This window comes from Heteronotia binoei, chromosome 6, assembly GCF_032191835.1.
Source record: "Heteronotia binoei isolate CCM8104 ecotype False Entrance Well chromosome 6, APGP_CSIRO_Hbin_v1, whole genome shotgun sequence".
NCBI classification, from domain to species: domain Eukaryota; kingdom Metazoa; phylum Chordata; class Lepidosauria; order Squamata; family Gekkonidae; genus Heteronotia; species Heteronotia binoei.
In genome coordinates this window covers 124,323,079-124,348,798 of record NC_083228.1, presented here as the reverse complement: position 1 = coordinate 124,348,798, position 25,720 = coordinate 124,323,079, and the positions used below count along the sequence as shown (strand labels likewise).

The following is a 25,720-nucleotide window of genomic DNA, read 5'->3' as shown; positions in this document are numbered from 1 at the left end:
AGGCAGCGGATCGCCCCCCCCCCCCCAGGAAGGTAGGTACCTTCACTCCATAAGACACACACTTTTTCCCCCACTTTTTTTGGGGGGGGAGTGCATCTTATGGTGCGAAAAATATGGTATTTTGGCAAGATAAATGGTGTGCGAGTTAAGGTACCTCCACAAGCTAAGATCCTGAGCAACCTCCAGCTCTTGCCTGTCTTTGGTGCATCAATGCAAATGTGACTAAGCACCGGCATCAAAAGTTGGATCAGAGCCTATTATGGCACCCATTGGTGGGCATCCCCTCCTCAAATTTGTCCTTACCGTCCTGCTCCTGACTGCTTCTCCTACACCACCATTGCTGCACTCCAGCACTAACAACTGCAGAAACTGGAGCAGACTTACTTTCATTGGTACCACTTCTACATATCTCCGTTTCATGGAAAGAGAGATTTGCTTTGCAAGTCGTGCTGGGTGAACAAGTCCCATCTGCAGTTTGACACTGGCTCCCTGGTGCAAGATCCACTCTCCAGGTTTTCTACATTACCTAAACCATCGTTTCTGTCTACAAACATTGGGTATGTTGACTCATGACCACCTTCTGATGCTCTCTTTACCTAGATGACGTTTACACGAGACAATGCTGCCTTTCCAAACCGGAATGGAACTGTGCCTTAAAGGAATGTCTTTGCTTTCCACTTCAGGGGAAATAACATCTTTCTGAAGACTGATTACTGTCCTTCCTTGAGATGGTCCGTTAACTAGGCTTCCAGATGGCTTACGCATACTCCTAGATGCCTCAACGCTTTGCTGTAGGCTTTTTACAGAATCTACACAACGTTTAGGAGGCATGTTATCCAGAGGGTTACAACTGGAACATCTGTGTGATCTCCTCCTCATCCGACTAAGTCTATTGCCATGAGAGCTGCGCTTCTGTCTAGCATTATCCATTTTCCTCAACTCTATCCTGTTCCCTGCATAGTTTGAAAGGGGGAGAAAAGTCTGTTAATTACGTTGGTAAAGCTATTCAGAAGACTGTTTTTACTAGCATTGTTTTTTTAAAAAAAATACAGAGCTGGTTGAGCTGTACCTCCACTGGTTAAACTCGCTTCTGGAGTGTTTGAAATATCAAGCAGGGATCCCATGGAAAGCGAGTGCTCCGCTGATGGCCGCTTACGAGGTGGGAAGGGAGACATGTCCGTCTCTCTGGTCAGTTGAGCGAGAGTCTCTCTTAAGCGACGCCTCTTCCGGTTGCTATTCGGGGTACTCAGAGAAAGTTGGGAGACAGACGTTTTGAGCTCGGGACTGTCTGCCTGCAGCGAGATACGAAGATCAGAATACGTTTCCCATCTCTGGGATTCAGATCAACATGCAGCTGTATGATATTGCTGCTCCAGCATCTTCTGGCTTTACCATAGCTGGCAAGCAGAAGTGTGGCTTAGATCTGGTGAACCATGGTCTTCATCACGTCCCCCTCCTTGCGGTAGCCAGGTATGCTCCACTAACAGCATGAGATGTGGTACAAAAGAGTAAGAGTCCAGTAGCAGCTTAAAGACTAACAAAATGTGTGAGTCACTGTTCACTTCTTCAGACAGCTCATACCCTACTAAGAGCCAGTTTGGTGTAGTTAAGTGTGCGGACTCTTATCTGGGAGAACTGGGTTTGATTCCCCACTCCTCCACTTGTAGCTGATGAATGGCCTTGGGTCAGCCATAGCTCTTTGCAAGAGTTGTCCTTGAAAGGGTAGCGTCTGGGAGAGCTCGCTCAGCCCCATCCACCTCACAGCGTGTCTGTTGTGGGGGAGGGGAGATAAAGGAGACTATAAGCTACTCTGAGACTCTTGAGATTTGAAGTGGAGGGCAGGATATAAATTCAATATCATTTTCTTCTACCATAAATTTTATTGTCTTTAAGGCGCTACTGGATTCTTACTCTTTTGTCCTGCTACAGACAAACAAACACAGTTACCCATCTTGATCTATCAGCATGAGATGTGGACAAAGCAAAAGTTTGCCATCCCCAAAAGACATTTATATCATGTACGTATATTCGAGACTCCACCCTTGTCGCACACCAGGGAGTGAGGCTGGATACAGCTGAACAAAACGTTAAATTTTGTCACTCAAAAAGACCATTTTATAGTGAGAATTACACTCCAACTTTAAGAAATGGTAGGTTTAACATCCATTTCAAGCGTAATTCAGTTATGTATCTCAAAAGGGCAATATTAGAATTTAAAACTCCAGTCTGCTTCTGCATTGTCACGAGAACTTCTAAATTTTTTAATCCATCAGCACCGACTCACCTTTTCAAATAAATACATCGATTCTCCAGCTCTGGCATCCATCTGAATGCTCCCCCAAAACCACTAGAGGGAGAGAAAAACACATTCTGTAATTTGTTGGAGTGTATAAAATGATGGGCCACAATTACTCCAAAAACAGCCTACATTTTCCATTGGGTAAATGACAGATCTATTTACTCAGATAATACCCTTGCAGTGTATGTTTAAGAACTCAGGATATTGTTAAAACTGACCTCCTGCTTTACAACGTAGAGGCTCTGAGATGGCTCAAATGGAAGGTCTTTTACTGTATTTTCTTCCACTATTAGATGGGTGCATCTTTCATCACCAACAGGCAAATGCTGTCCACCTGCAGAAAAGAAGTCAGTACAGAAAAACCATTACTCTCCTAAATTTTGCAGTCAGTTTTCATCTATAGTACTGTAGCAGTGTCAAACTCATTTGAAACAACTGCAGTATAAAACCCAAACAGAAAGAGGTACAATCTAGCAGCAATTCTCAGCTTTCATTTAAGACTATACACAGAGTGAAAGATCACTGCATTCGCAACATTATGGCAGGAGCTACTTTTAAAAAGAAAATACAGAGAACGTGCACTTCAATGACCAAAGTGGATGAAGATCTGTGGAGGGGGAAAATCATCTCTAGAAGCTGACACTTCATAGTTGGGTATAACCACCCTAAAAACTCCACTGCCACCATAAAACACAAACACTGGCCTTAAGTAAAAGACTCCTGTGACGGACTGCACATGAAAGGCAGGTTTTAAAATGCTGCTAGTTCAGAGAGGCTGGGAGGTAAGGAGTTAATCTTCCCTGGAATGGAGAGCTTGCTCTAAAAAAAAAAAATACCCCACTCTTCCTCAGAGCAGCTGAAAAAGCTGTGACTGGCTCAAGGTCACTCAGCTGGCTGCATGTGGAAGAGTGCGTAATCAAACTGTTCTTCAGATTAGAGTCCACTGCTCTTGACCACTACACCAAACTGGCTTATTCAATAGGCTGCTCTACGTGCTCCCTGATTGGCTAGCATCAGCTGAGAGTAAATATATGGAGGGGAAAAAGCTTTTCACCTGAAGTCAGCAAGTCACTGAGTTGGTTTCTGACAGAGAAAGAGACAGCTGGAGTCAGTGGTTCTGATAGGTTAGTCAGACAGGTTCTTCTGAGAGAAAAGACTCCTTTGCCCTAATTGAGTAAGAACTACTCTGAGGAAGAATTGTGATTCATAGTCAAGAAAGCTGGAGTCCATGGTTCTGGCAGGATTAATCAGACAGGTTCTTCTGAGAGAAAAGGCTCCTTTGCCCTAATTGGATAAGAACTACTCTGAGGGAGAATTGTGATTCTAAGTCTACAAAGCTTTTTTTTAAAAAACAGCCTGCTTTACACAGACATCAGCATTAGAAGAGAGATTTGGCAAGTGTGACTAGGTTGTTAGGTTGTAACTCCCATTCGAGCCAAGCAGGAAAAGGATTATTGCTTCTTAGGGAAAAGAAAATGAATTCCTGCCAGTTAAAAGGGGTTTTGATCTGAAGAGAATCCTGGCCTGTGGTGAAAGAAATAAGCTTTAGACACCTCAGGAGTTAGTGGAAAACTGTGATTTCAAAAGGGAGAAAGTTAGATACTCTTAGGAAAGAACAAAAACCTACTTCTAAGATCCAAGTATAGTGGACAAATCATTACATAATGAAACAGATCTTCCACAGAAGTTCTACAAAGACAAAAACATTGTTCCAGGGAAATTTTTAAATATCTTCCAGTCAGTACTTCTGTTGGCATAGTCTGAAATCATAATGCCATGTATGCCACTCTTAGACTATGTGCAGTAATATTTATCAAATAAGGAGATCTTCAATTATCTTTTTAAAAAGTTTTTTAATTTTAAAAAACCATGAAATACAAACAACAAAACAATCAAAAAAACATACAATCATACCATAAAACATAATAACCAAGATAACCATTGGCATTGTTTCAAACCCTAAATTTACAATTCCAACCACCTAGCTTTAGTTGGATCGAGGGGATTATATCCTTATCACATAAAAAATCCAAGACTGGTTTCCATGTTTCATCATATTCCAATAAGGGAACTACTGCACTTGGAGGGAGGTAAAGTGGGGGGAGGTAAAGTGGGTCTTCCATTCCCTTATTCCCCAGAATTTTTGTTATTGGATTTTTGGGCTGATTTATTGATTGATAAAAACATCAAATCCTTTGTCTCGACATTGGTTGTGTCTGCTCACCTGGTTATTGCCAAGAATTGGAAGCTCCCCACAAGATCTTTACTTAGACAATACCAGAAACTCTAGGAACAATTTTTGATGGGCAGGATTATGCAAAATGATCTTTTTTTTAAAAAAGGTTTTATACCAAAGGGCAGATCTGGATTGAGCAATTAACTGGCTGTTAAAACATCCCCATTAAATCACTACACAGTGCCCTAGGCATGGACTAGACACAATGATCCTCTTTCCCACTGGTTTGGTGTGCAGTAATTTTCACATGTCACACAGTTTCATATTGCATGTAGTCATTAAAACAAGTGGAGGGAGTCCAGATCCCAGATTACTCCTCCCCCTTGCCCCTCAGACAGTGCTATGCAAATTTCCTGAGCTTCTTTCCCAATTGGAATCAAATTTCAGAAAAACTACCAAGCATTTGTTTGGTGAACAAAAGCCACAGCCATTGGCACAAGTCAACTGAATGAAATGTTAACATTTGCCCAAAGGTGTTAGACCACAGAGAGCGTTTTCTAAATCATGTAGGAATGGGACTGAATGTGATTTGGGATATACAACAAGGAGATCACTTATCTATTCAGAATCACTGCAGTTGAAGCAGCATGTTATAGCTTAAGAGTTGAAATGTATTGTGCAGAACAACAAGAATGTAAATGTATTTAAAGCCTTTCAAGCCAAGTACTTAAATTCAATCCAGGGAAGGTTGCCACCAATATACTGAATAAGCCATTCACTGCCAGAATATGTCTGCAAAACATACAATGAAAACCCAAGGCATTCACTGTAACAACCATCATAGAAACCTCTAGCATAAAGTACCACAAAGGCTTAGTCATTACTTGTCACTCCTCTTCCTGCCCCTTTTCAGGGAAATCTCTTTACACCGATGATGTTTACATTGCTGTTGCTGTTAAGAACACACATACTTTTATAGAACATGTGGCAGTAGTTTCTTTCACTTAGCATTTGAGGGAGAAGAAAAGTTGGATTTATACCCCGCCCTTCACTTGGCGTCTCAGAGTTTACAATCTCCTTCGCTTCCGCACCCCACAACAGATACCTCATGAGGTAGGTGGGACTGATAGAGCTCAGAGAGAACTGTGGCTGAGAGAACTCAGCAGGTGCATGTGAAGGAGTGGGGAATCAAACCCAGTCCTCCAGATTAGTCTACTGCTTTTAACCGCTACACCAAAGTGGCTTAGTTTTAGATTCACCTTGCATTTCTGTCATCTCTTCCATACTCTTCTGCTCTTCATTGGAGAACCCAAGGAAACTTAACATGCAGTCCTGAAATGGGGGGACTTTGAATTCATTCTTGAATTCTTCATCAGCAGCACAGAAGTCACTATCAGAAAGCAAGGGGAGGGGGTGTTAGATGAATCACCTGCAAAGTGCACACATTACCCTGCTATGCTCACTCTCCCACAAAATGAAAACAAAACAAAAAACAGTGCTATACAAGGTTGTGCTTAAAGTGCATACATACATTTCGTTTCTTCTCTCCCAAGATTTATAAATCCACTCAGCTTTCATAATTGGTGTGCCCAGACTCACTGCTACCTAAAAATCAATGCAAAGTTACAAGGAATATTTACTAACTTTTTTAAAAAAAGAAAAGGTTAACAGAATTAAAGCCACATACATAGCAAAGATAACTATTTGTCTAGATGGATCATTTTTAATGTCAGCAAGGGTTTATCAGATGTTTCTTGTACTCAATGTTCTTTTTTAAAAAAAAATAAAGCTGGTTTAAAATAGAATTTTTTAAAAAATGAATCCACTAGCCTTTAGGTTAATATACAAAACAAATTATGATTTTCTATGTAACAGAACGAGCCAGAGGCAAAAATATATCTCATGTGGAATTTACTTTCCTTCTTACAGAGAAACTGTTTTTATTAATAATCCGGTCTTTGCTTCGGGACACTCTGTTAAGGCATAAAGACAAGATCTTAGGCCAGAACGATATTTATCCACTATCTTTGACAGCAGCATAAGATTAATATTGCAGGTCTCATCCTTCTACTTGATCAATGAAAGGGCTTCTGGAATACTAACCAGCTGCATGGGCTGAAATCTGCAGGCTAATACATAAACTTCATTCATCCAGTGGTATGTAATCCGTGTTCAGGTAGGGTAATTACCCCACCCAATTCATACCACCTCAATTCTAACCCTCTTAACAGTTTCACATGACCTAAACCAATGGACTTAAATACAGATTCAGTTCCATTTTGTGTTAATGTACAGGCTGCAACTACTCTTCATCACAGTCTGGTCGAAGACAAAGCTTTCAAGCAAGTATTCACCAGATTAGAGTCATCAAAATTGTTCTTTCACATTGAAGACTCTATGTTACAGATAACTTCCAACCTTTCTATAATTAATCTGCAAGGACAAGAAAGGTGTGCGGTGGGGGTGTCTGGTCTTATTTCTCTATCACAGACACACACACAAAAAGTAGACATGCATGCTTATGAGCTCAGAAGGGGGCGAGACTGGTAGCAACATCCACAGATCTCTGGATCAGGCTCAGCATATGGCATTCACTGCAGAAGCCCAGTGAAGATGCAACTGGAACAGCTTCATATGTGTAAGTACATTTTTGCAGGCCAATTGTCACGTGCTGGGTTACATCAAAATTGCCCATTGCAATTAAATCCAACAGCAGTGCTTAAAAACCAAATATTCACTTTTATGACATACATACAGAAATATACCCCTTTGCAGAATAACTCACAGAAAAGACATCATTTAAAAAATTACACTTAGTCCAAGACTCAGAAAAGGAACCAAAATTCACATACTCTGAATTTGTCTCCTTGCGTAGAATTTGCCACCAGATGTGTAACTTTGGAACTTAAATCCCTTCGAATAATCCCTCCCATGTGATGAACCAAAGTCACCAGTCTAACCTACGAACAAAGTTTGGAAAAAAATTAACATGAAATTGTTGGCAAATAAACATTAGCCCATAGTTTATGGCACATGGATTTTGTTCTAAGTTTATTTATTTGTTGTTTCAATTTATATTCAGTCCTCTACACAAGAGGGGGCACAGCAGAACACAACAGAATCTAAAATGTATTAAATAAGTTACAGTTATCACAATTTTTAAAAGCATAAATTAAAAACAGATCATATTGTTTGCGTGCACATATAGAGTATGTCACAGAAGTGAGTAAACCCCTTCACATCTTGTAAATATTTAAGTATAGCTTTTCATGTGACAACACTGAAGAAATGAGACTTGGCTACAATGTAAAGTACTGAGTCTACAGCTTGTATAACAGGGTAAATGTGCTGTCCCCTCAAAATTACGCAACACACAGCCATTAATGTCTAGGATTCTAAGACCTTGTGAAAAGCTTAAGAACTTTCATGTGCTGGAAACGTGAACTGGAGTTTGTGATTATAATAAATTTGAGATCTAACCGGGAGAGGGCTGCTACCCTACATCATTACAGAGTACCATGATCACCACTTATATTATATTGTGATATACAGCACCATGAAATGAAATGTTTTTAAGTAATTTTAAATAATTTTTAAATAATTTTAAACTGTAGCTTTTTTATTGATTAATTTGTAAAAATGTTAGCCGCCCTGAGTCCGCTTGCAGAGAGGGCGGTCTAAAAATTTAAAGTAATAAATAAATACCTCAAAAGTTATATTTGATTCACTGCAGACATTTTACCCCTGATTTCACCTGACCTTTCTACCTCTACATTGAATAAAATATCTTGCTTATTTTTTAGTCTCACCCCTCAAGCTTCTGGGGTGAGCCACCATCAAATTATAATAACATGACAGAGTAGGACAGCCATAAATCCTCAAATAAGAAAAAATAGATAAAAACAGGCTGCTCGGTCAGAAAGGAAGGAAGAAAAACAGAGAGAAAATCCTGCCTTGCGAGCAAGGGAAGAGGGCAAGGTCGTCATAGTATTCCACCACTCAAAAAAATAAGCAGCCTTTAAAAAACTAAGCAGTCCTTCAGTTCTGTAATCCTGGTTCTATTGCATTGTTCCCTGGTTATTTTAAGCTAAGTGATTACACTGTGTTATAGCCTATAAAACCTGCCTTGGGCCTCAACAAGAAAGGCAGACACAATGCAAAACACCACCATCAATCTTTCTCCATGGAATAAGTGCTGTATATTCTCACAACAGCTCTGTGAGAGTCACATTTTCTCTGTCCACCCCACCACAATAAATTAAATGGCTGCATAAACATTTAAGTGCCTGCCCCTTACAGCCATGCAAGTTCTTTTAAACTACTTCCCGTCAGCATGGGTGTTGTCTCGCCCACAGCGATATTGGGGATTTCGGGCACTGATGACGGCAAAGAGGATAATCATGCAGATGTGGAGAACGGATTTTTCAGGAACTGTAGCGCAATGGTTAGAGGACATGCTGCGATTGGGGGTGGATGAAAGGCTGGTTTATCGACGAATGATGCAACAACAACAATTCGAGGACATTTGGGCACCGTTTTTGATGGCTGTCAATAACTTACAGGGTCCGGGAGGTGATTTTGAACATAGTTCCCTCTAGGCTGTGGGGGCCAAGGTGGTCCAGAGAGCTATATTAAGTATTAGGCATACAATAGGCAGTGATAGATAAGTAGGGTAATATGGGTGACGGGTCACAGGGTGCTGGATGAGTTGATAATTGTGAACTACGCAATTTTTGTTTGTTTAACTGTTAAATTCTTATTGTTATTATGGATCTGCTACATATACTAAACTCAATAAATGATGAATTTCTGAAAAAAAAAAAGTGCCTGCCCCTTACATCTAACACTCAAAAGCACTACTCTGCATTAATTTGTCCTTAATTAACACACCCTCTGAAGCTGAGCTGAAGAACAGGCCTGAGTGCCTGTCTGAACAGCTAAGTGCTCAGATGGTGCTGCTACAGAAGTACAGAAGGCACAATGCACTAAGCAGTCTGAGCTGGGCTCCAGGTGCTAGTTCCATACTCAATACTCTAAAATGTTACAAATGGCTGTTCAAAGTTAAGTGTGCAAAGGAAAGCCAATCTACCAGCTCTTCTTTCTTTCGGAACCCAGTGAAGCATAAAACAAGATTCAGCATACTGGCACAGTACAGCGGACGACACGAAAAAGGCAGAGCCTGAAATGACATTAGATCAACTGAATTAGTTACTGAGGACTGTCTTGAACAATCAAATAAAATTAAGTTCACTTTGCAAAACATGAAGTCTTTTCAGTACTATTTTGGGAAATATAAGTCCAAATTCGCCCATAACCTAATACAGGAGAGTCACTTCCAGTAGCGTCTTTCCTGACTGTCCTGGTTAACATCTAAAAGGCATGAGCCATATGGGTAGAACCAGTGACAGTTTGTACCCATGTAAGGCTCCCAGTCTCAAGGGACCAGGAGCAGTTCATGTGGGAAGGTACCACATCAGTTGGCCCTGCCACCATGGTTTTCCCATCTAGATGTAAATGGCTATGCTGGAAGACAATGACCTGTGGGAATTGAGCTACAGAGTTGATGAGAAAACAGGTACATAAGGTAGCCACAGTGATTCAAGCTTGTGACATACAAGCTACACACTGTAGAAGGGGACATGGGAGAAAGAGGACTTAAACAAGATCTTTCTGTTATAATCAATCAATCTTTATTGCATTAGCAACAAAATGCCATAGCAACCAACAACCAGACTCAATAGAAAAAAAACCCTCAATAAAACATTCAATACAACAATAAATCAATAAATGAATCATGATAAAATTTAGGCTGAGCTGTTATAATCTCCCTGCTACCATAACAACCCAAAATGGCACTTAATGTTAAGGCAGAGGCTGATCAACAGTAAAATGAGGCAGCAGCGCAGGGGGGGGTGTGTGGAAATAACAGAGAAGGGGGAATGAATCAAGCATCAGTGGGGAAATAGGGAAGGAAAGGGAAAGGCAGAGACAGTAAGGGATGGGAATGACTAACAAGGAAAACAACAGCACCCCACTGTAACTATCTTGAAATAACTGGAATTGTACATGTGGCCAATTTTTGCAGGACTTTTGAACACATGCAAGTGACCTGGCTACAGGACACATTCAAACAAGAGTGATACTTGATTATTGGTGTAGGATGGTTTTATTACAACTGTAGCATGCAATACAATTTTTGCTGTTAATAAGTTAATTGTGAACTGTTAAAACAGCATTCAGATCAGAAAGTAGTACAGAGGTTTAAGTACATACTTAAAAAAAAAGTACAGGGGAAGCCACTAGTTGCATTCAAATGTGTGTGTAAAATACATACAGAAGCTAAATGTTCATGTTTTTTGTTGCATTCTTACCATGCCTTTTTTAGCGCAATGCATTACTATGGGAGGCCCCAGGACTCTGCAGTCTGCCTTGTACAAGTCATTGAAAACTGAAGCGTGGAAGTCTGCTATCACAAAGATGGTCTCAGACTCTGGTGACTCAGCATCCCTGTACTCTTCCACCGATTCCGCCTTTATGTAAGGTACTTTGATTTCCTTCAGTTGGCAACACAGAAGTCAAGTGTTATTCAGGCAATAAACTTTTAACGCCAAAATCATTTTCTGCCTGTGTGGCAAAAAGTACACAAATTCATTACATTCATAGGGGTGTCAAACATAAGGCCCAGGGACCGTAAGCAACCTGTCCAGGGCTCTTATGCAGCCCATGAAGAACTAGTGCAAAGGAGGGAATAGGAGGCTGCTCAGTGGGGGGGATCCACTCCGATTGTGGCTTCAGCATGGGGAAACAATCTCATCTGCAGCAGTCAAGCAGCATGGGAGAATCTCCCCCGCCCTGCACCACTGGCTCTCCAGTCCACCCATGTGTGCACCCTCTTCCCAGTCTATGGGGCCTCGCAGTCTATGGGGCCTCACATCAACTCCCAACTTGGAGCTTACCAGCTGTTGTCCTTTATACGGTTTAGATCTCCAGTACTTGGCATTACGTTTTATGGCACACATGGCTCAGCCCAACAAAACCACATTTATGTCAGACCCAGCCCTCATAACAAATAGTTTGACACCTCTGCCTTGCAGGCAATTAAGTATTTATTTTGCGGAAGCAACGCATGAAGCCAGTTCAACAGAAACACGACCACTTTCTCCATAAAGAAACAAGAGCTTTTAAACATAGCAGTTCTTAATTCTGCTTCACAATTATGAGACTCATCCCTTTAATAATCCAACATGTGCACAGTAATACCTATGCAAGAACAGTTTTAGGACTAGTTATGATTTTCTATTCAACTAGCTCCATTACACACCAATCCCTTTCATTGTGCCTTCATTTCATTTTTTAAAAGTTAGTCGTATTTGGGTTCATTTTCTGCCCGCTCCACTCCCATGCAGTGCTACATGCTGCATGCAGCCGCAGATGCAGTCGCCCAACATACCGTATGCATAATACTTTTAATTAGTTTCTCTTCCAATTTACCAGGACTAGTTTCCTTTATCTTTACAACTGGAACTTCCATTATCTTAACAGTCTGCAGAAGAGGAGAACTTCAGTATTAAACTCGCCCAGAGACCCAAACGAGAGACTATGTCATAGCCACAAACTGTACAGGCCACATACCTCCAGAGCATCCAATAGTTCTTTGCACTTTGCCGCTTCCTGAACTACAATCACCCTCGTTTCAACCTGAGGCATTTCCTCTGTTGGGGGAAGGAGGAGGGGGGGGGAGAATCATCAGCATACAAAGTCCACAATTGCAGGCAAAGCAATCTTCTAACAACCTGATTTTTGCACTCCCAAAAAAGCTTCTAATGCTCAGATACCTTTGCGCAGGAGCCCAAGTACAACATTATGACAACATTGTGCTTTCTGGCCTTGTAATGAATACCATTGCATTTGCCCTCACATGGATAATTAAAACCCACACAATGGGAAAGCCATAGCTCCAGTTCAGAGTTTCGCAACCATGGAGGAATTCCTAGGCTTCTAGAAAAACAGGACTTTAAAAAAAGTTTGGGAATAATGGTATAGCAATGGGGGGGGGGGGTGCAGACATAGAAAAACAGACTTCAAATGGCATGTTAAGCTACTGTAGTGACCCAAAATGGGACTTAGAAGTGGTGGCAATGGAAAACAAGATCCTCACAGCATACAGTTTCAGAAAAAGAGAGATATCAGAAGAAAATTATTCAAGCAGCCTTACTGTACAACACTACACTTACGTCTTGCATCAAGTACTTTTTATGTACCTACCAAACTTAATCAAGGAAAGACAGGGTGCATTCCATAGGCAAATGTCTGTTTTGACAACTTAGATCAGTGAAGAAACAAGCAGCTGTCTTGGTCAGTAGTTCTGAAACCTCCTCCTTTCCGGGAATCCCTTCTATGCTGTCTCCTCTGCCAAAGTGTCATCAATACTGATCAAAATACAGGTTTAACTGACCCTTCACCCACTTCCTCTCCTCTTTTGGTTATATCTATGTCCCCTTGTATACTTTTTCAATCTAAAGTATTTGCAGCTGCAGCAAGCCATTCTGCAAATAGAGAAAATTATCAGAGCCCACATGCACTAACTTTATCAGAAGAAATCATACATGTTTGCTAATAACATACATCAGGTCTATACCAGTATGACCTTAATTCTTTCTTCATACACATCATATGCATTACTCATCATAGGCATCTGTCATGATCTGAGGCATAGTGCGGCCTAGATGGCAGGGAGAAGCCTGCCTAGGAGTTGCTACAGGGGTCTACATCTCCCAGGATTCCTTCCGTGCCTCTGATTGGGTAGCAGAGTTTTGGAGGGAAAACTAGGCCAAGAGGGGAGGGATCTGGGAGGAAGCTAGAAAGGGAAGTCGTACTCTCTCGAGAGGCTGCAGGGAGAAAGGTAGTCTTTGGAAAAGCTGCAGCAGGACAGTTCCCTCACAGTAAGGAGGTAGTGAGTTCTTGGCAATACCAGAAGGAAACCCGTTAGAGCTGTTTGTTTATTTGCACCAACTGATACTGTTTCTTATTTCACAGCTGAACTAACACCCACTTGTTGTTCTAGAGAAGGGGTGGCCAAACTGTGGCTCAGGAGCCACATGTGGCTTTTTCACACATATTGTGTGGCTCTTGAAGCCCCCACTGCCCCATCAGCTAATTTGGAAAAGGCACTTCTTTCTTTTAATCGCTTCTCCAAGCCAAACCAACCAGTGACTTGGAGAATGCATTTAAAGTTAAAAGTTGCTTTCTTTCCACCTCTCCCTCCCCCATCTTTCTCTTTCCTTCCTGTCTTGCGGCTCTCAAACATCTGATGTTCATGTCTTGTGGCTCTCAGACATCTCATGTTCATGTCTTACAGCACTCAGACATCTGACATTTATTCTGTGTGGTTTTTACATTAAGTAAGTTTGGCCACACCTGTTCTAGAGTATTTACGTATATTAAACTTCTTGCTACTGTTAAACTGCCCTGTGTCCTCACGTCTCTTTGGTCACAGTTAAAAGGTTTTGCTAAAAATGAAGATACGGGGTGGTTGGGTGCTTTGGGCCCTCCCAGACAGACCCTTACCAGAGTTCTGGCAGCCAGTAGACGGCCCTTCCTGGTTCCCTGCTGTGTGACACCATTTAAATGCCTGCGTCCAGCTTCTTTCTCCTCTGGTTGCAAATTCCTCTGTAATATGGAAGACCATTATATGCAACAAATGCTCATCATGTGTTTGTTGCATCAAATGTTCTTTCATATTACAAAGCAATATGCAACCACAGGAGAAAGAAACTGGACATAAGCATTTAGACTTTTATGATAAAACAAAAACAGCACAATTCACCAATTGTTAAATAAATTAATATTATACTGAGCAGCATACTATATTATGATGGTTAGAAAGGAATTTAGCTAGCACAATGTTAAGAGATTTTCAATATAAACAGAATGATCCATTTTTTGGGAAGGGTTGTTGGGGAGGGGGGTTTGTTGAACACAGTAATATCAAAGATCTACAGCTGAATAATAGATCAGATGGATTTTGTGGTTTAAGCATTAATTCTGGCTGGGCTAATTCCGAAAAGTACACAAACTGATTACAAATATACAAGCATATCAAGATGAACATTTCACCTTGATTCTTTGGAACAGTGTTAACCAGCTTGTGGTTAGATTTGACAATAAAATATGCTCCTAATCTGATTAATACCTGTGTTCTTTTAAATTACTAAACCCCTAAGATCTTTCCATGGACCAAAACAATGATGCATTTAATGACTGCACTTGTTCCATACATCAAACATAGCACTGGTCTCTTAAATCTTGGCACAAATCAACTAAATGTCAATACAACACCAATTGACCTTACAGTAATTGTGTAGTCTCCTAACAGGAGTTAAACACATTTCTGCACTCCCTGAAGTAAGGTACAGTCAACTAAATACTAGATCCTCAAATACAAACGAAATAGCAGAGCTGTGTTGTTGGACATCCTCTAGGAGACAAAGGAGGGACTGTGGCTCAGTGGCAGAGCATCTGCTTGGCATACAGAAGGCTCCAGGTTCAACCCTCAGCATCTCCTAATAAAAAGATCAAATAAGAGTTGATGGGAAAGACCTCAGCCTGGGACGCTGGTGAGCCACTGCCAATCCAAGTTGACAGTACTGACTTTGATGGACCAGGGGTCTGATTCCATATAAGATGATGACCACATTGGATTTATATCCCGCCCTCCACTCCGAAACTCAGAGCGGCTCACAATCTTCTTTATCTTCCTCCCTCACAACAGACACCCTGTGAGGCGGGTGGGGCTGAGAGGGCTCCCACAGCAGCTGCCCTTTCAAGGACAACCTCTGCCAGAGCTATGGCTGACCCAAGGCCATTCCAGCAGGGGCAAGTGGAAGAGTGGGGAATCAAACCCGGTTCTCCCAGATAAGAATTCACACACTTAACCACTACTCCAAACTGGCTCTCAAGATAACATCATGTGTTCATGTGAACCTATGCACCTCTGCCCTGGGAGCCCTGTGTTATAGAGAAGGATGATGCTAATCCAGGTGCATGTTCAGTTCACATGAGGCTCTAACCAGGCTGGCCGAGACTGACCCCCTGCAGGAAGTGAAGAGCATACCCACTGTCTGTACAAGGCAATACAAAAGCAGTAGTGGTTGGCAAGCCATGCTGGGGAAGTCTGCCTGCTACTAGCAAGCTTCTCACTGAGGAGCACAGGACAAGCTTCTGAGAAGCTGCACCAAACACAGCTTAGACTAGCCATCATTCTCGAGCAGCTATGCCCCTTTGCTTTTCCATCATGTCTTTATCATAAACCTGATGACCAACCTATGCTCTTATTTTTGTGCAGCACTGAGGCACTCTAGGTAATAAATATTTGTTCAACGAAAGTACTAAGTACACTGCTCCAGAGTAGCATGTAAAAAACTATTTACATCGTTGTAGAGATTTATTTCAGTGCTGACACCAAACGTTAAATACTAAGTGAGAAATCAGAGGTATTCACATATCACAAATCATCAGTTCAAGTAAATACACAATAAGTTGGTAATTTAAAAATCTAACTTGACAGTAATTTACTGAGAAATGTTATAAATCTTCATAGTAATCAGCGAAGGGATGCTGCTGGGACGAGGTGCTGCCTCTACTCCCATGTAGAAGTTTTCTTCTTCGAGGCCAACCTCTTGCATTTCAATTGCAGCACATCAATACCATTCAAATGTTCTAAACTCTCATCTCAACCTGAATTGAGAACAGTTGATTTCTTGTTACCTTCAGCATCTGAAGTGGATGCAGTAAATATTTTCTCCTTGGAAGTCTCCGTAATTTTGGAGTCAAGAATAGAAGAATCCACCAAGAGACTCCTCCCCATCTCAGACATTAGCATGCTGTTTTCCACCATGATCAAAGACACATATCCCTTCAAGAGCTGCAAGAGAAATAGCCAATAATGATATTCTCAGAAGGGAGAAAACTCACAGGACAGGACTGCATTTGCAGCAAGCTATAAGAGATCAGTACTCTCCTAACTAAATATACCTGAAATATACTATGGTCTTTTGATAGCGAAAACCAACACATCTCTTTGTCCTGTATTGATCACCAAAGCTTACTGCCTCATGGGCACTGCCAAAGCCTTCTTTTCCTCCTTCCACATTCATGCCATTACTGCTTCCTCTTCAAACTGCTCAAAATCCATTCCTCTGTAAGCAGAAACCCCTCTCTCCAAAAATTCACTGATTTAGCCTTCTTACACAAAACAGGTTGAGGCCTATGTAGTCTACCTGAGACAGGACCTCCCTCACCTAACACTCTGGAAACACAACATTTACCTGATCTGAGCTGACATCATAACAGCTTTTCTTCTCTCATGCCCCTCTCTCGTCTGACTTCCTCATCCACCCGTGAACCCTGGACTGGTTGTTAGCTGTTCTGTGTGCACATACCAAACAAGTGTGCAGAAGAAGACTGCAGATTTATACCCCAGCTTTCTCTCTGCATCAGATTCCGAGCGGCTTACAATCTCCTATATCTTCCCACACACACACACAAAACAGAAACCCTGTGAGGGGGGTGGGTGGGGCTGAGAGGGCTCTCACAACAGCTGCCCTTTCAAGGACAACTTCTGCAATAACTATGGCTAACCCAAGGCCATTCCAGCAGCTGCAAGTGGAGGAGTGGGGAATCAAAACCTGGTTCTCCCAGATAAGAGTCCACACACTTAACCACTACACCAAACTGGCTCTCCTTTATATCATGTATACTCCAGAGACTCCATCCTTGTCGCACACTGGGAAGGCTGGATACAGCTGAACAAAACGTTAAATTCTGTCACTGAAAAAGATCATTTTATATTGAGAATTATACTTCAACTTTAAAAAATAGGTTTAACATCCATTTCAAGCCTAACTCAGTGATGTATCTCAAAAGGGCAATATCAGGAGACTGGAGGCTGACAGAAACCATCAGACACACATCTACACCCCAGCCATGTGTGAAATTTTTGGCTGTATTAATTTGGGGGTGATATTTACTATGTAGCCATTGAGCATCTCCAATTCTCAAGAGAAGACTCTTTTTCCTCCATAGCTACTAAAGCCTATCCTGGATAACCCCAACTAGCACAATCTCATTAGATTTTGCAAGATAAGCAAGGTCAGCCCTGGTTAGTACTTGGATGGGAAACCACCAAGGAAGTCCAAAGTTTTGCAAGTAATGGCCAACCACCTCTGAATGTCTCTTACCTTGAAAACCCTATGGGGTCACCATAAGTCCACTGTGAATTCATGGGGAAAATACCCCTTTATTATAATTACAAATGCAGCCAAAACAACAGTAAACGAAGAAAATAGGATATAATGCTCCATATAGCACTGTTTAACAGTGTAGATCACAGTCTACTAGTAAACAACCTAACAACCAGCAGATTGCTGGGATTCTTTTGACAATGCTGGACTAGGCACGTTTAGGTCTGATGTGGCAAGAGATCCTAAATGCACACTATTTTTGTGCATAATTCACTGAAGCACTACAATCCCATTTTTTTTTTAAAAAAGGATAATATAATGATGAAATAAGCTTAATGATCTCTTAAATGCCTGTGGTGCAAAAGCTTTGGCCGCCCCCAGAAGCTTCATTTCATATATTTTGACACATAATGGGAACTTTCAGCTGCAAATGCTTTGATCAGGATTGTGGGAAAGAGTTTTACCTAAATAAGGAGGCCAAACTGGGTGCTGAAACTTGGACTGTGTTTTGCTGAGTTCAGTCCATAGAGGCACAACCACTATCACGTGGAAAAGTGTAAAGCCAAAACGCTTCTTCCTGCAATTTCTTAAAATAAAAGCAAGAAAAATGGTTAATTACACTACTAGAACCCCAGACCACTGCCTAGCCAGAAGAAAAAAATATATGTAATTCTTCCTTATGTTTAGCCGAAAACTCTTCTGATTTAATTTGAAACTGTTGGTTCTGGGTTGACCTTCTGGGGCAACAGAAAACAACTCCACACCATCCCTTCAAGTACTTGAAGATAGTGATCATATCACCTCTCAGTCATCTCCTGTCCGGGCTAAACATACCTAGCTCCTTCAATCTTTCCTCATAGGACTTGGTCTCCAAACCCCTCACCATCTTCAATGCCCTCCTCTGGACATGTTCCAGCTTGTCTATATCCTTACACTGTGGTGCCCAAAACTGAACCATAGCTCATGCTGCAGCTGTTTTAGTTCATAATCCCTGACCGCTACATGCCAATGCTTCCAGTCATACAACAACGTTTTTTAAGTCAATGCTGTGATACTTTTTCCTTTGAGCCACTAGCAAGTTTTTAAGTAGATGTCAACAGAATTCCAGTTTCACTAATAAAGGCTGTGATAGCTGAGTTTCCCTCAATTCAAAGCTGATAAGTGTCCCCCAAATTCAAAGCCTACTCAAACATGCAGTTTCCACAGGATTAGAGTGATACTATTAGAGTGACAGTGGCACAGTTCCTTTATTTCATACTCATATTTTGACATCTGTTGAAGGTAACCGTGTTATGGGGCAGATTCATAGCAAATTAAAGTCCAGTGGCACCTTTAAGATTACAATATTTATTTCAACATGAATTTCTGAGAGTCACAGCTCACTTCTTCACTCACTAAATCTCACAGTGAAATAAGCAATGTTAGTCTGCAAGGTACCCTTGGAATTTTCTTTTATTTTGCTACCACAGACTAATATAGCTATCCACTCCTTTGCAGATCCATAGAGTCATGTAACAGGATCAATGAATATATTTCATTTTTACACTTTAAATTGTCATATATTTCCTGAAATGTTTACATCCCAACTTGCTAAAAGAATTCTCAGTGGCTCACTTTGGACCCCTCAGCCCCAAACTATTGTTGATTTTACATAGTGAAGCTAATAAAGAAGCAGTTATCACCATCATGCCCTCCTTATAAGTTTCTGGTCACTATCCAATTACCCGTTACCCAAGATTAAATTGAACTGACCTTTGATATAATACAGCAAAGCCATTACTGAGGACACCAAACACCTTACATTGTTAGGCATGCATTTCAGCTTTTCCAAGGACGCACCCAAAATGCATGGTGCAAACATAACAAACATATGCATCAAACTAAGCAGCCAGCTACAGCATGAACTCAGTGGCAAATCCAATCTTGCTTCTCCCTATGAAATACATAGTCATGCCACAATTCAGGAAAACCTGTGGTAAGCAGCAGTTCCCAAAGCATCACCATAAAGGCTTTTTTAAAGCCAAATAAAATCCAAAAGATTGCCACAAGCAGTTTCTACTTTGCTTCACCACGCTGGCAGTGGTGGACTGGCTAGGGGGTCAGCTTACCCACTTGCCATTGGGCCCCCTTAAACTTTAGACAATGTGTTAAAAATGTTAACAATCTTTTCGTAGCTTGAAAATATAATAGACGTCCCAATATCATTACTGTAATTCAACTAAGATTTATGTTGTATTTAGGTTGGCAGCCTCCAGGTTGGGCCTGGGGATCTCCTGCTTTTCCAACTGATCTCCAACTGGCAAAGATCAGCTCCCCTGGAGAAAATGCAATCTGTATTTACATTTAGTATCTACTGTATACTGCCAATAATATGTACACCATAATTAGATAGATAGATGGATGGATGGATGAGGATGGATGGATGGGGGGGATGGATGGATGGGGGGGGATGGATGGATGGGGATGGATAGATAGATAGATAGATAGATAGATAGATAGATAGATAGATAGATAGATAGATATAAAAACACACAGATATTTATCTTTTTTCAACTTACATATTTTTGAAACTTTTATTTATTTCTTATAAAAATTAAATGACAGTCATATAGTTGTGGGTGGGCCCCCTATGTCTCCTGACAACCAAGATTTTTAGACCCAGGCTGCTACTGCATGCTACAACCTTGTCAATGCCAGGGCATAACCTTGAGCAGGTGCTAAGGGGTGCTAACTTCAGCATGCGAATTTCTTTAGAAATTTGGGTATGGTGCCTGTGGAGGGCAGAGTTGGAGGACAGAATGGAGCTCAGCAGGGATGTGAAGCCATAGGACCCACCCGCCGAAACTGCCAATTCTTTTTTCTCCAAGAGGGCTGATTTGAAGCCTGGAGATCACCTGACATTCCGAGGAACTCCAGGCCCTACCTGGAGTTTGGGAGCCTACAATGGAACTTCCCTCCCCACATCAGGGAAATGGGCGCTTTGAGTTCAAAGGGGCTGGAACCTCAGAGTCTCTTTAGTGATAGAAAAGACTTTAAAATGAAGCATCAGTCCACACAGCCCCGCGCGCATTTCAGACCTACATTACGTCACTTCCTCCCCCACCTGCTGCTACCCCATCCCCCCCTCCCTCACTTGCCTGCCCGTTCTCAGAACCGAACCTCCAACCCCCACGCCCTCCATCCCGCTTCCCAACGGCGCCCCCCTCACTTACCTCCACCACCACCACAACCCACTCTCTAAAAAGCGGCCATTGTCCCGGCACACCAATTCAAAAAGCGAGCGTCTCCTTCCAGCCCGCCGCCCATTGGCTGCCGCAAGCCACTGGGTGGGGCCGAAGAGGAGGCAAAATTCATCTCCGGCATCCTATTGGTCGGCAGTTCCCTGAGTCCGGCATCAGGGTAGGCTGCTCCTCCCCCCTTTACTCTCACTACCTTTTCTTGTAGTTTGTTATACTGTCTTTGGTTGGGCACCGGTCGTTTGTAAAGCGTGCTCTTATTGGTCGTCTTCCCGTTTGTTTGATGGATACGCAGTTCTCCACATAGTACACTTGGTTCCATTTCCCCCACCCCTCCTTCAAGACCTGCGCTCACCTTAGCGGCTGAGGGTAATTTTTGTTACCCCTCCCAACGGTTTTAACGGCGAGTGACAAGAAAATACCCGGATGTTGCCATGCAGCGATTGCTGCGCCTTTATTATTGCTCTCTCTTCCTCTCCTGTCTTCGCAAGAAGGTGCTAAGTGAGCCTAAACCGCATAGGACAAATTTAAAACAATTTCCATAACCTCACCGATGGCGCCTCAGCGCTAAGAACTCTGGGAATTGTAGTTCTCTGAAAGGGTATTGCTTACAAAAGCGGCCTCATGAAAACTATGCATCCCAAGATTCTTTGAGGATGAGAAATCTGTGACTGACGGCTTCAAAAAATTGGAAGGGATGTGCCCTTAAAAAAAATAGCATCCTGGTGCTTCCAGCGGTAGATTAGTTGCAGTTAACTCTTACACCGGCCCAGCTCCACCCTATGCATGTTTACTCCAAAGTAAATTTTAGTGAGTTTGATGGAATTTAAAGGAGGCGGGGGGGAATCCCACGGAATTTGCATTTACATACAGTTGGACTATGTCTTGATTGTGGCATGAGCTACATTTACAAGGTGTACATACAGCATAATAAAATGGCCATATTTGTTCAGTAGCGGTACCTCCCAAGGAATATATGCTTTTGGGGACATTCTTACTTCCTGCTAGGAATATGCAGAACAAGTTATCTCTGCTAAAATTGCCATGAGCCTAATTAGGATAATCCTAATTTATAATAAATATCAGTGCTATGACAATAATTACAGACTAAATCATAATTATCATTTTCAGAAACAATTCATCACTCATTTGTCACAAATAGAACTATATGCTAAATTGAGTAATAATTTCATTTTCCTGTTCTGCTGCCGCCTGTACATTAAACTACAATTACTTTCGAGTGTTGTTAATACAAGAACTATTTCCTTTGCATCAAGGGACTTGTGCATTCTATTAGGCATCAGAGAGTTATTTGATCAACGATCATTATATTTTCACCTAGGTAACTTCCTTTTTCCCCCTAGCATACCAAGACTGCAACTTGGTACCAAGCCAGCCACACACCCTCTGCCCGTTGTGAAAATATTTAAGATATAGAGGAGAGAAGAAGAGATTGGATTTATACCCCGTTCTTCATTTGGAATCTCAGAGTGGTTTACAATCTCCTTTCCCTTTCTCTCCCCACAACAGACACCCTGTGAGGTAGGGTGGAGTTCAGAGAGCTCTTTCAAGAACTGCTCTTAAGATAACAGCTCTTTCAAGAACTGTGACTAACCCAAAGTCACTCAGCAGGTGCATGCGGAGGAATGAGGATCAAACCTGTTTCTCCCAGATTAGAGTCTGTGCACTTAACCACTACACCAAACTGGCTCTCAGACAAGATCTTAAGATCATGGGTTAAAAATTGGTCTCTCTTTTTTAATGTCCAGTCTTATAAGGAATTCTGTAACCCAGAAAGGTTGTGCAACGCCTTGTGCTATTTTGGCTGGTCTTAATAAATGTTGGTGTTGATAACTAGCATGGTGTAGTGATTTCAGGATCAGATTAGGATCCTGGGAGACCCAGGTTGGAATTCCCACTTCCATTATGGAAGCTTGTGGGTGATGCTGAGCCCATCACATACTCTCAGTCTGACCTTCCTCATAACTTGATTGTTGTGTGATAGAATGAAGATGCGAAGAAGCAGCTTTGAGTCCCAACTGGAAAAAAGCAGCATATAAATAAGTAAGAGCATTTCCCTCAAATACAATGCTATTATGTGGCTTTTGTTTTGCTGTTTCCTTGTTGTAAGGCTAGCAGATAGTCTATGAACACGTGTAAGATTTTCTGTAATATCAAAGAATACCATGCAAGCCAAAATAAACAAGGTTGCAATGCACAATGCCTTGTGTTATTTCGGCTGGTCTTAATAAACACTATTATTATTAGGCATCAGAGAGATGTTTCATCAACTATTGTTTATAATATTTTCAACTGGATAACCTCCAGTTACAATAATTATTTTCCTCTGCAGTGTATTCTTTGATAATGAAATGTCACTCAAGGCAACACTTCACTGCTGCCCTTGTAGCTAGTACTTGCTATATGAGCTGGAAATCTAGATGGCTTCCTCCAATTTGGTGTAGTGGTTAAGTGCATGGACTCTTAACTGGGAGAACAGGGTTTGATTGCCCACTCCTCCACATGTACCTGCTGGAATGGCCTTGGGTCAGCTATAGCTCTCGCAAAACTGTTCTTGAAAAGGCAGCTTCCGTGAGAGCTCTCTCAGCCCCACGCACCTCACAGGGTGTCTGTTGTGGAGGAGGAAGGTAAAGAAGATTGTAAGCTACTCTGAGATTCAGAGTGAAGGGCAGGATATAAATTCTGTTTTCTTCTTCTTCTTTTTCCCTCTTCACAACAAAGGCCTGAAAGTAATGCAGAAAGTGAGGTAACTGCTAGCCTATGTCATTTCTAGGAAGCCAACTTTCCACTTTACAAATACAGTTTTCTAATAAAGGATGCCCCTTCAATCTGTGGTCTTCCAGAGCTGAAACTTAAATTACAATGTATGCAGGGCTGCCAACTCTAGCCTGGGAAATTCTTAGAAATTTGGAGGCAGTGTCTGGGGATGGCACTGGGAAGGTAGCTCAGCAGGGTTTGGGGAGGTAGCTCAGCAGGGATATGGAGTAATTCTTGGACTTTCGTTTCTCTTAGACTCTATGATATGCCATAGAGTCTGTTCTCTAAGTTGCCATTCCATCCAGGCGAACTGTCTTTGATAGATCTGTTATAATTCCAGACCCCACCTAGAGGTTGGTAACCATAAAACACAAGTTAATTATGTGACTTTTCCCTTCACTTTTCTGTCTCTCCAGGTACCACCTCCATTAAATGAGCCAGAATTTTCACATCAGTTGCAAAAGTGAATATGCCCACTAGCAGCCATTGTCAGTTTCAAGCATACCTGCAACATGCATAACTTTTCTTTTGCTTTAAACTTCCAGTTTGCTTTAAACTTCCAGTTCCTCTAGAATCTCCAGCAAATAAAAGAAAAAAAGCAGCAACACCATAGAGTCTCTCTCACACACATATCAAATCCATGTCCTCACCGAACTGTAATTTCTTTATGGCTGAGACTGAATCAGGAAATTCCAGTTTTGAATCTCACCTCTGCTTTCAACTCACCAGGTGCACTTAGAGGTAACCAGAGTGCTTAGAGGTAACTTAGAGATCAAATGTCTGGATACAGCCACTAATGTGGAAGTCACAGAAGGGAGATTGACTTTGATTGTGCTACTTGTTGGAAGGAAGGAACTGGAGAAACTTTGATAATCCCATTGTGAGATAAGAAGGGAGGGAGCAGGGAGAGGGAAGAAAGAAGAACTATGGTTGGGTGGCAAGGAAAACGGAGGAAGAAGATGGGAAGACAGCAGTGCCTTTTGTCTGCCAAGCTTTATCAGTCCTAGAGCCAATGTGTCAACAGCCCAAACTAGTATGAAATAGTACCATTCTCAATTAGATCCATCTTCTCATCCGCTTATTATACCTTTCCCCATGCCCCCCCCAATATGAGACAACCTTAGGAAGAAAGAAATGTGGCTCGTGGACTGTCCTTTCATTCCTTTTCTTTCCTTTCTTGCCCTCACTTCCACTCTAGCCCCTTTTCCCCATGCAGCGGGGGGTTTCAATTCTTCCCCAGTTCCTTCTTTCCAAGCAGCAGAAACACCCATCCAAGTAAAAGTTCTTTTTCCTGCTATGTTTACTGCACTTTAGCGGCCATAACCAGACAGACACAACACTCCCAGACGTTAGCTGTAACTGCACATATGGAAAGTGTCACATCTAGCTAGGCTGACACAAACTCTTTTCTCTCAGCCTCAGTTGTCCCTTTGCAGCATAGGAATATTAATACGGACCTGCCTTACAGGGTTGTTATATTGTCTTGAATACTTGAAGCCACTAAACCAGTCTTATGTATTATTATCCTGAAAATCATATCTTGCTCACAGGTCAAGGGAGGCCCAACAGCAGAAGACCAAAGTCTTAAATAACAGCCAGTAAATTTCCTTTGTTGTTGCCTCAAACCTAAAATTAGACTGCTGGGAGATCCTCATGCTTTGTCTGCCAAACATCTTTCAACACCCTTGGAAAATATGCATTTTGAAGAGAATAATCACTTTGAACCCTGTAAAGCACCAGCATCTATTTTTAACTAGCATTGCCTTATGGATGTCTTTCTGTCATGGAGTTTGTGGATGATTATTCTTAAAACAAAGAAGACGGCTATAGGAAGCCATAATTCCATTGTATAAGTAGGGGCATAAAAATGACTAAACCTTTCAAAATCCTTCTTTTTATTTTTCCTTTCTACTGAAACCCTGTGAGCTGGAAAGAAATATTTTTGCATTTACTGATTCTTTTTACCGATAAACGCTTTAAGCATTACTTT

General features: G+C 41.6%; 1 protein-coding gene across 1 annotated transcript in view; it reads right to left on the bottom strand.

Annotated features, from left to right (window-relative positions):
* The window catches only part of ECT2 (epithelial cell transforming 2), a 60,310-nt gene extending 39,290 nt beyond the window's left edge, over positions 1-21,020 (bottom strand). The window contains exons 1-13 of the mRNA XM_060242521.1: positions 20,929-21,020; positions 18,181-18,302; positions 16,242-16,398; positions 12,108-12,187; positions 11,926-12,018; positions 10,847-11,029; positions 9,565-9,654; positions 7,328-7,435; positions 6,007-6,080; positions 5,735-5,865; positions 2,518-2,633; positions 2,285-2,347; positions 1,070-1,292 (exon numbers count right to left, since the gene is read on the bottom strand). Of these exons, the coding sequence (XP_060098504.1) occupies positions 1,070-1,292; positions 2,285-2,347; positions 2,518-2,633; positions 5,735-5,865; positions 6,007-6,080; positions 7,328-7,435; positions 9,565-9,654; positions 10,847-11,029; positions 11,926-12,018; positions 12,108-12,187; positions 16,242-16,371 (1,291 nt within the window). The 5' untranslated portion in view covers positions 16,372-16,398; positions 18,181-18,302; positions 20,929-21,020. The remainder of the gene's footprint in view (positions 1-1,069; positions 1,293-2,284; positions 2,348-2,517; positions 2,634-5,734; positions 5,866-6,006; positions 6,081-7,327; positions 7,436-9,564; positions 9,655-10,846; positions 11,030-11,925; positions 12,019-12,107; positions 12,188-16,241; positions 16,399-18,180; positions 18,303-20,928) is intronic.
* Positions 21,021-25,720: the final 4,700 nt, after the last annotated feature.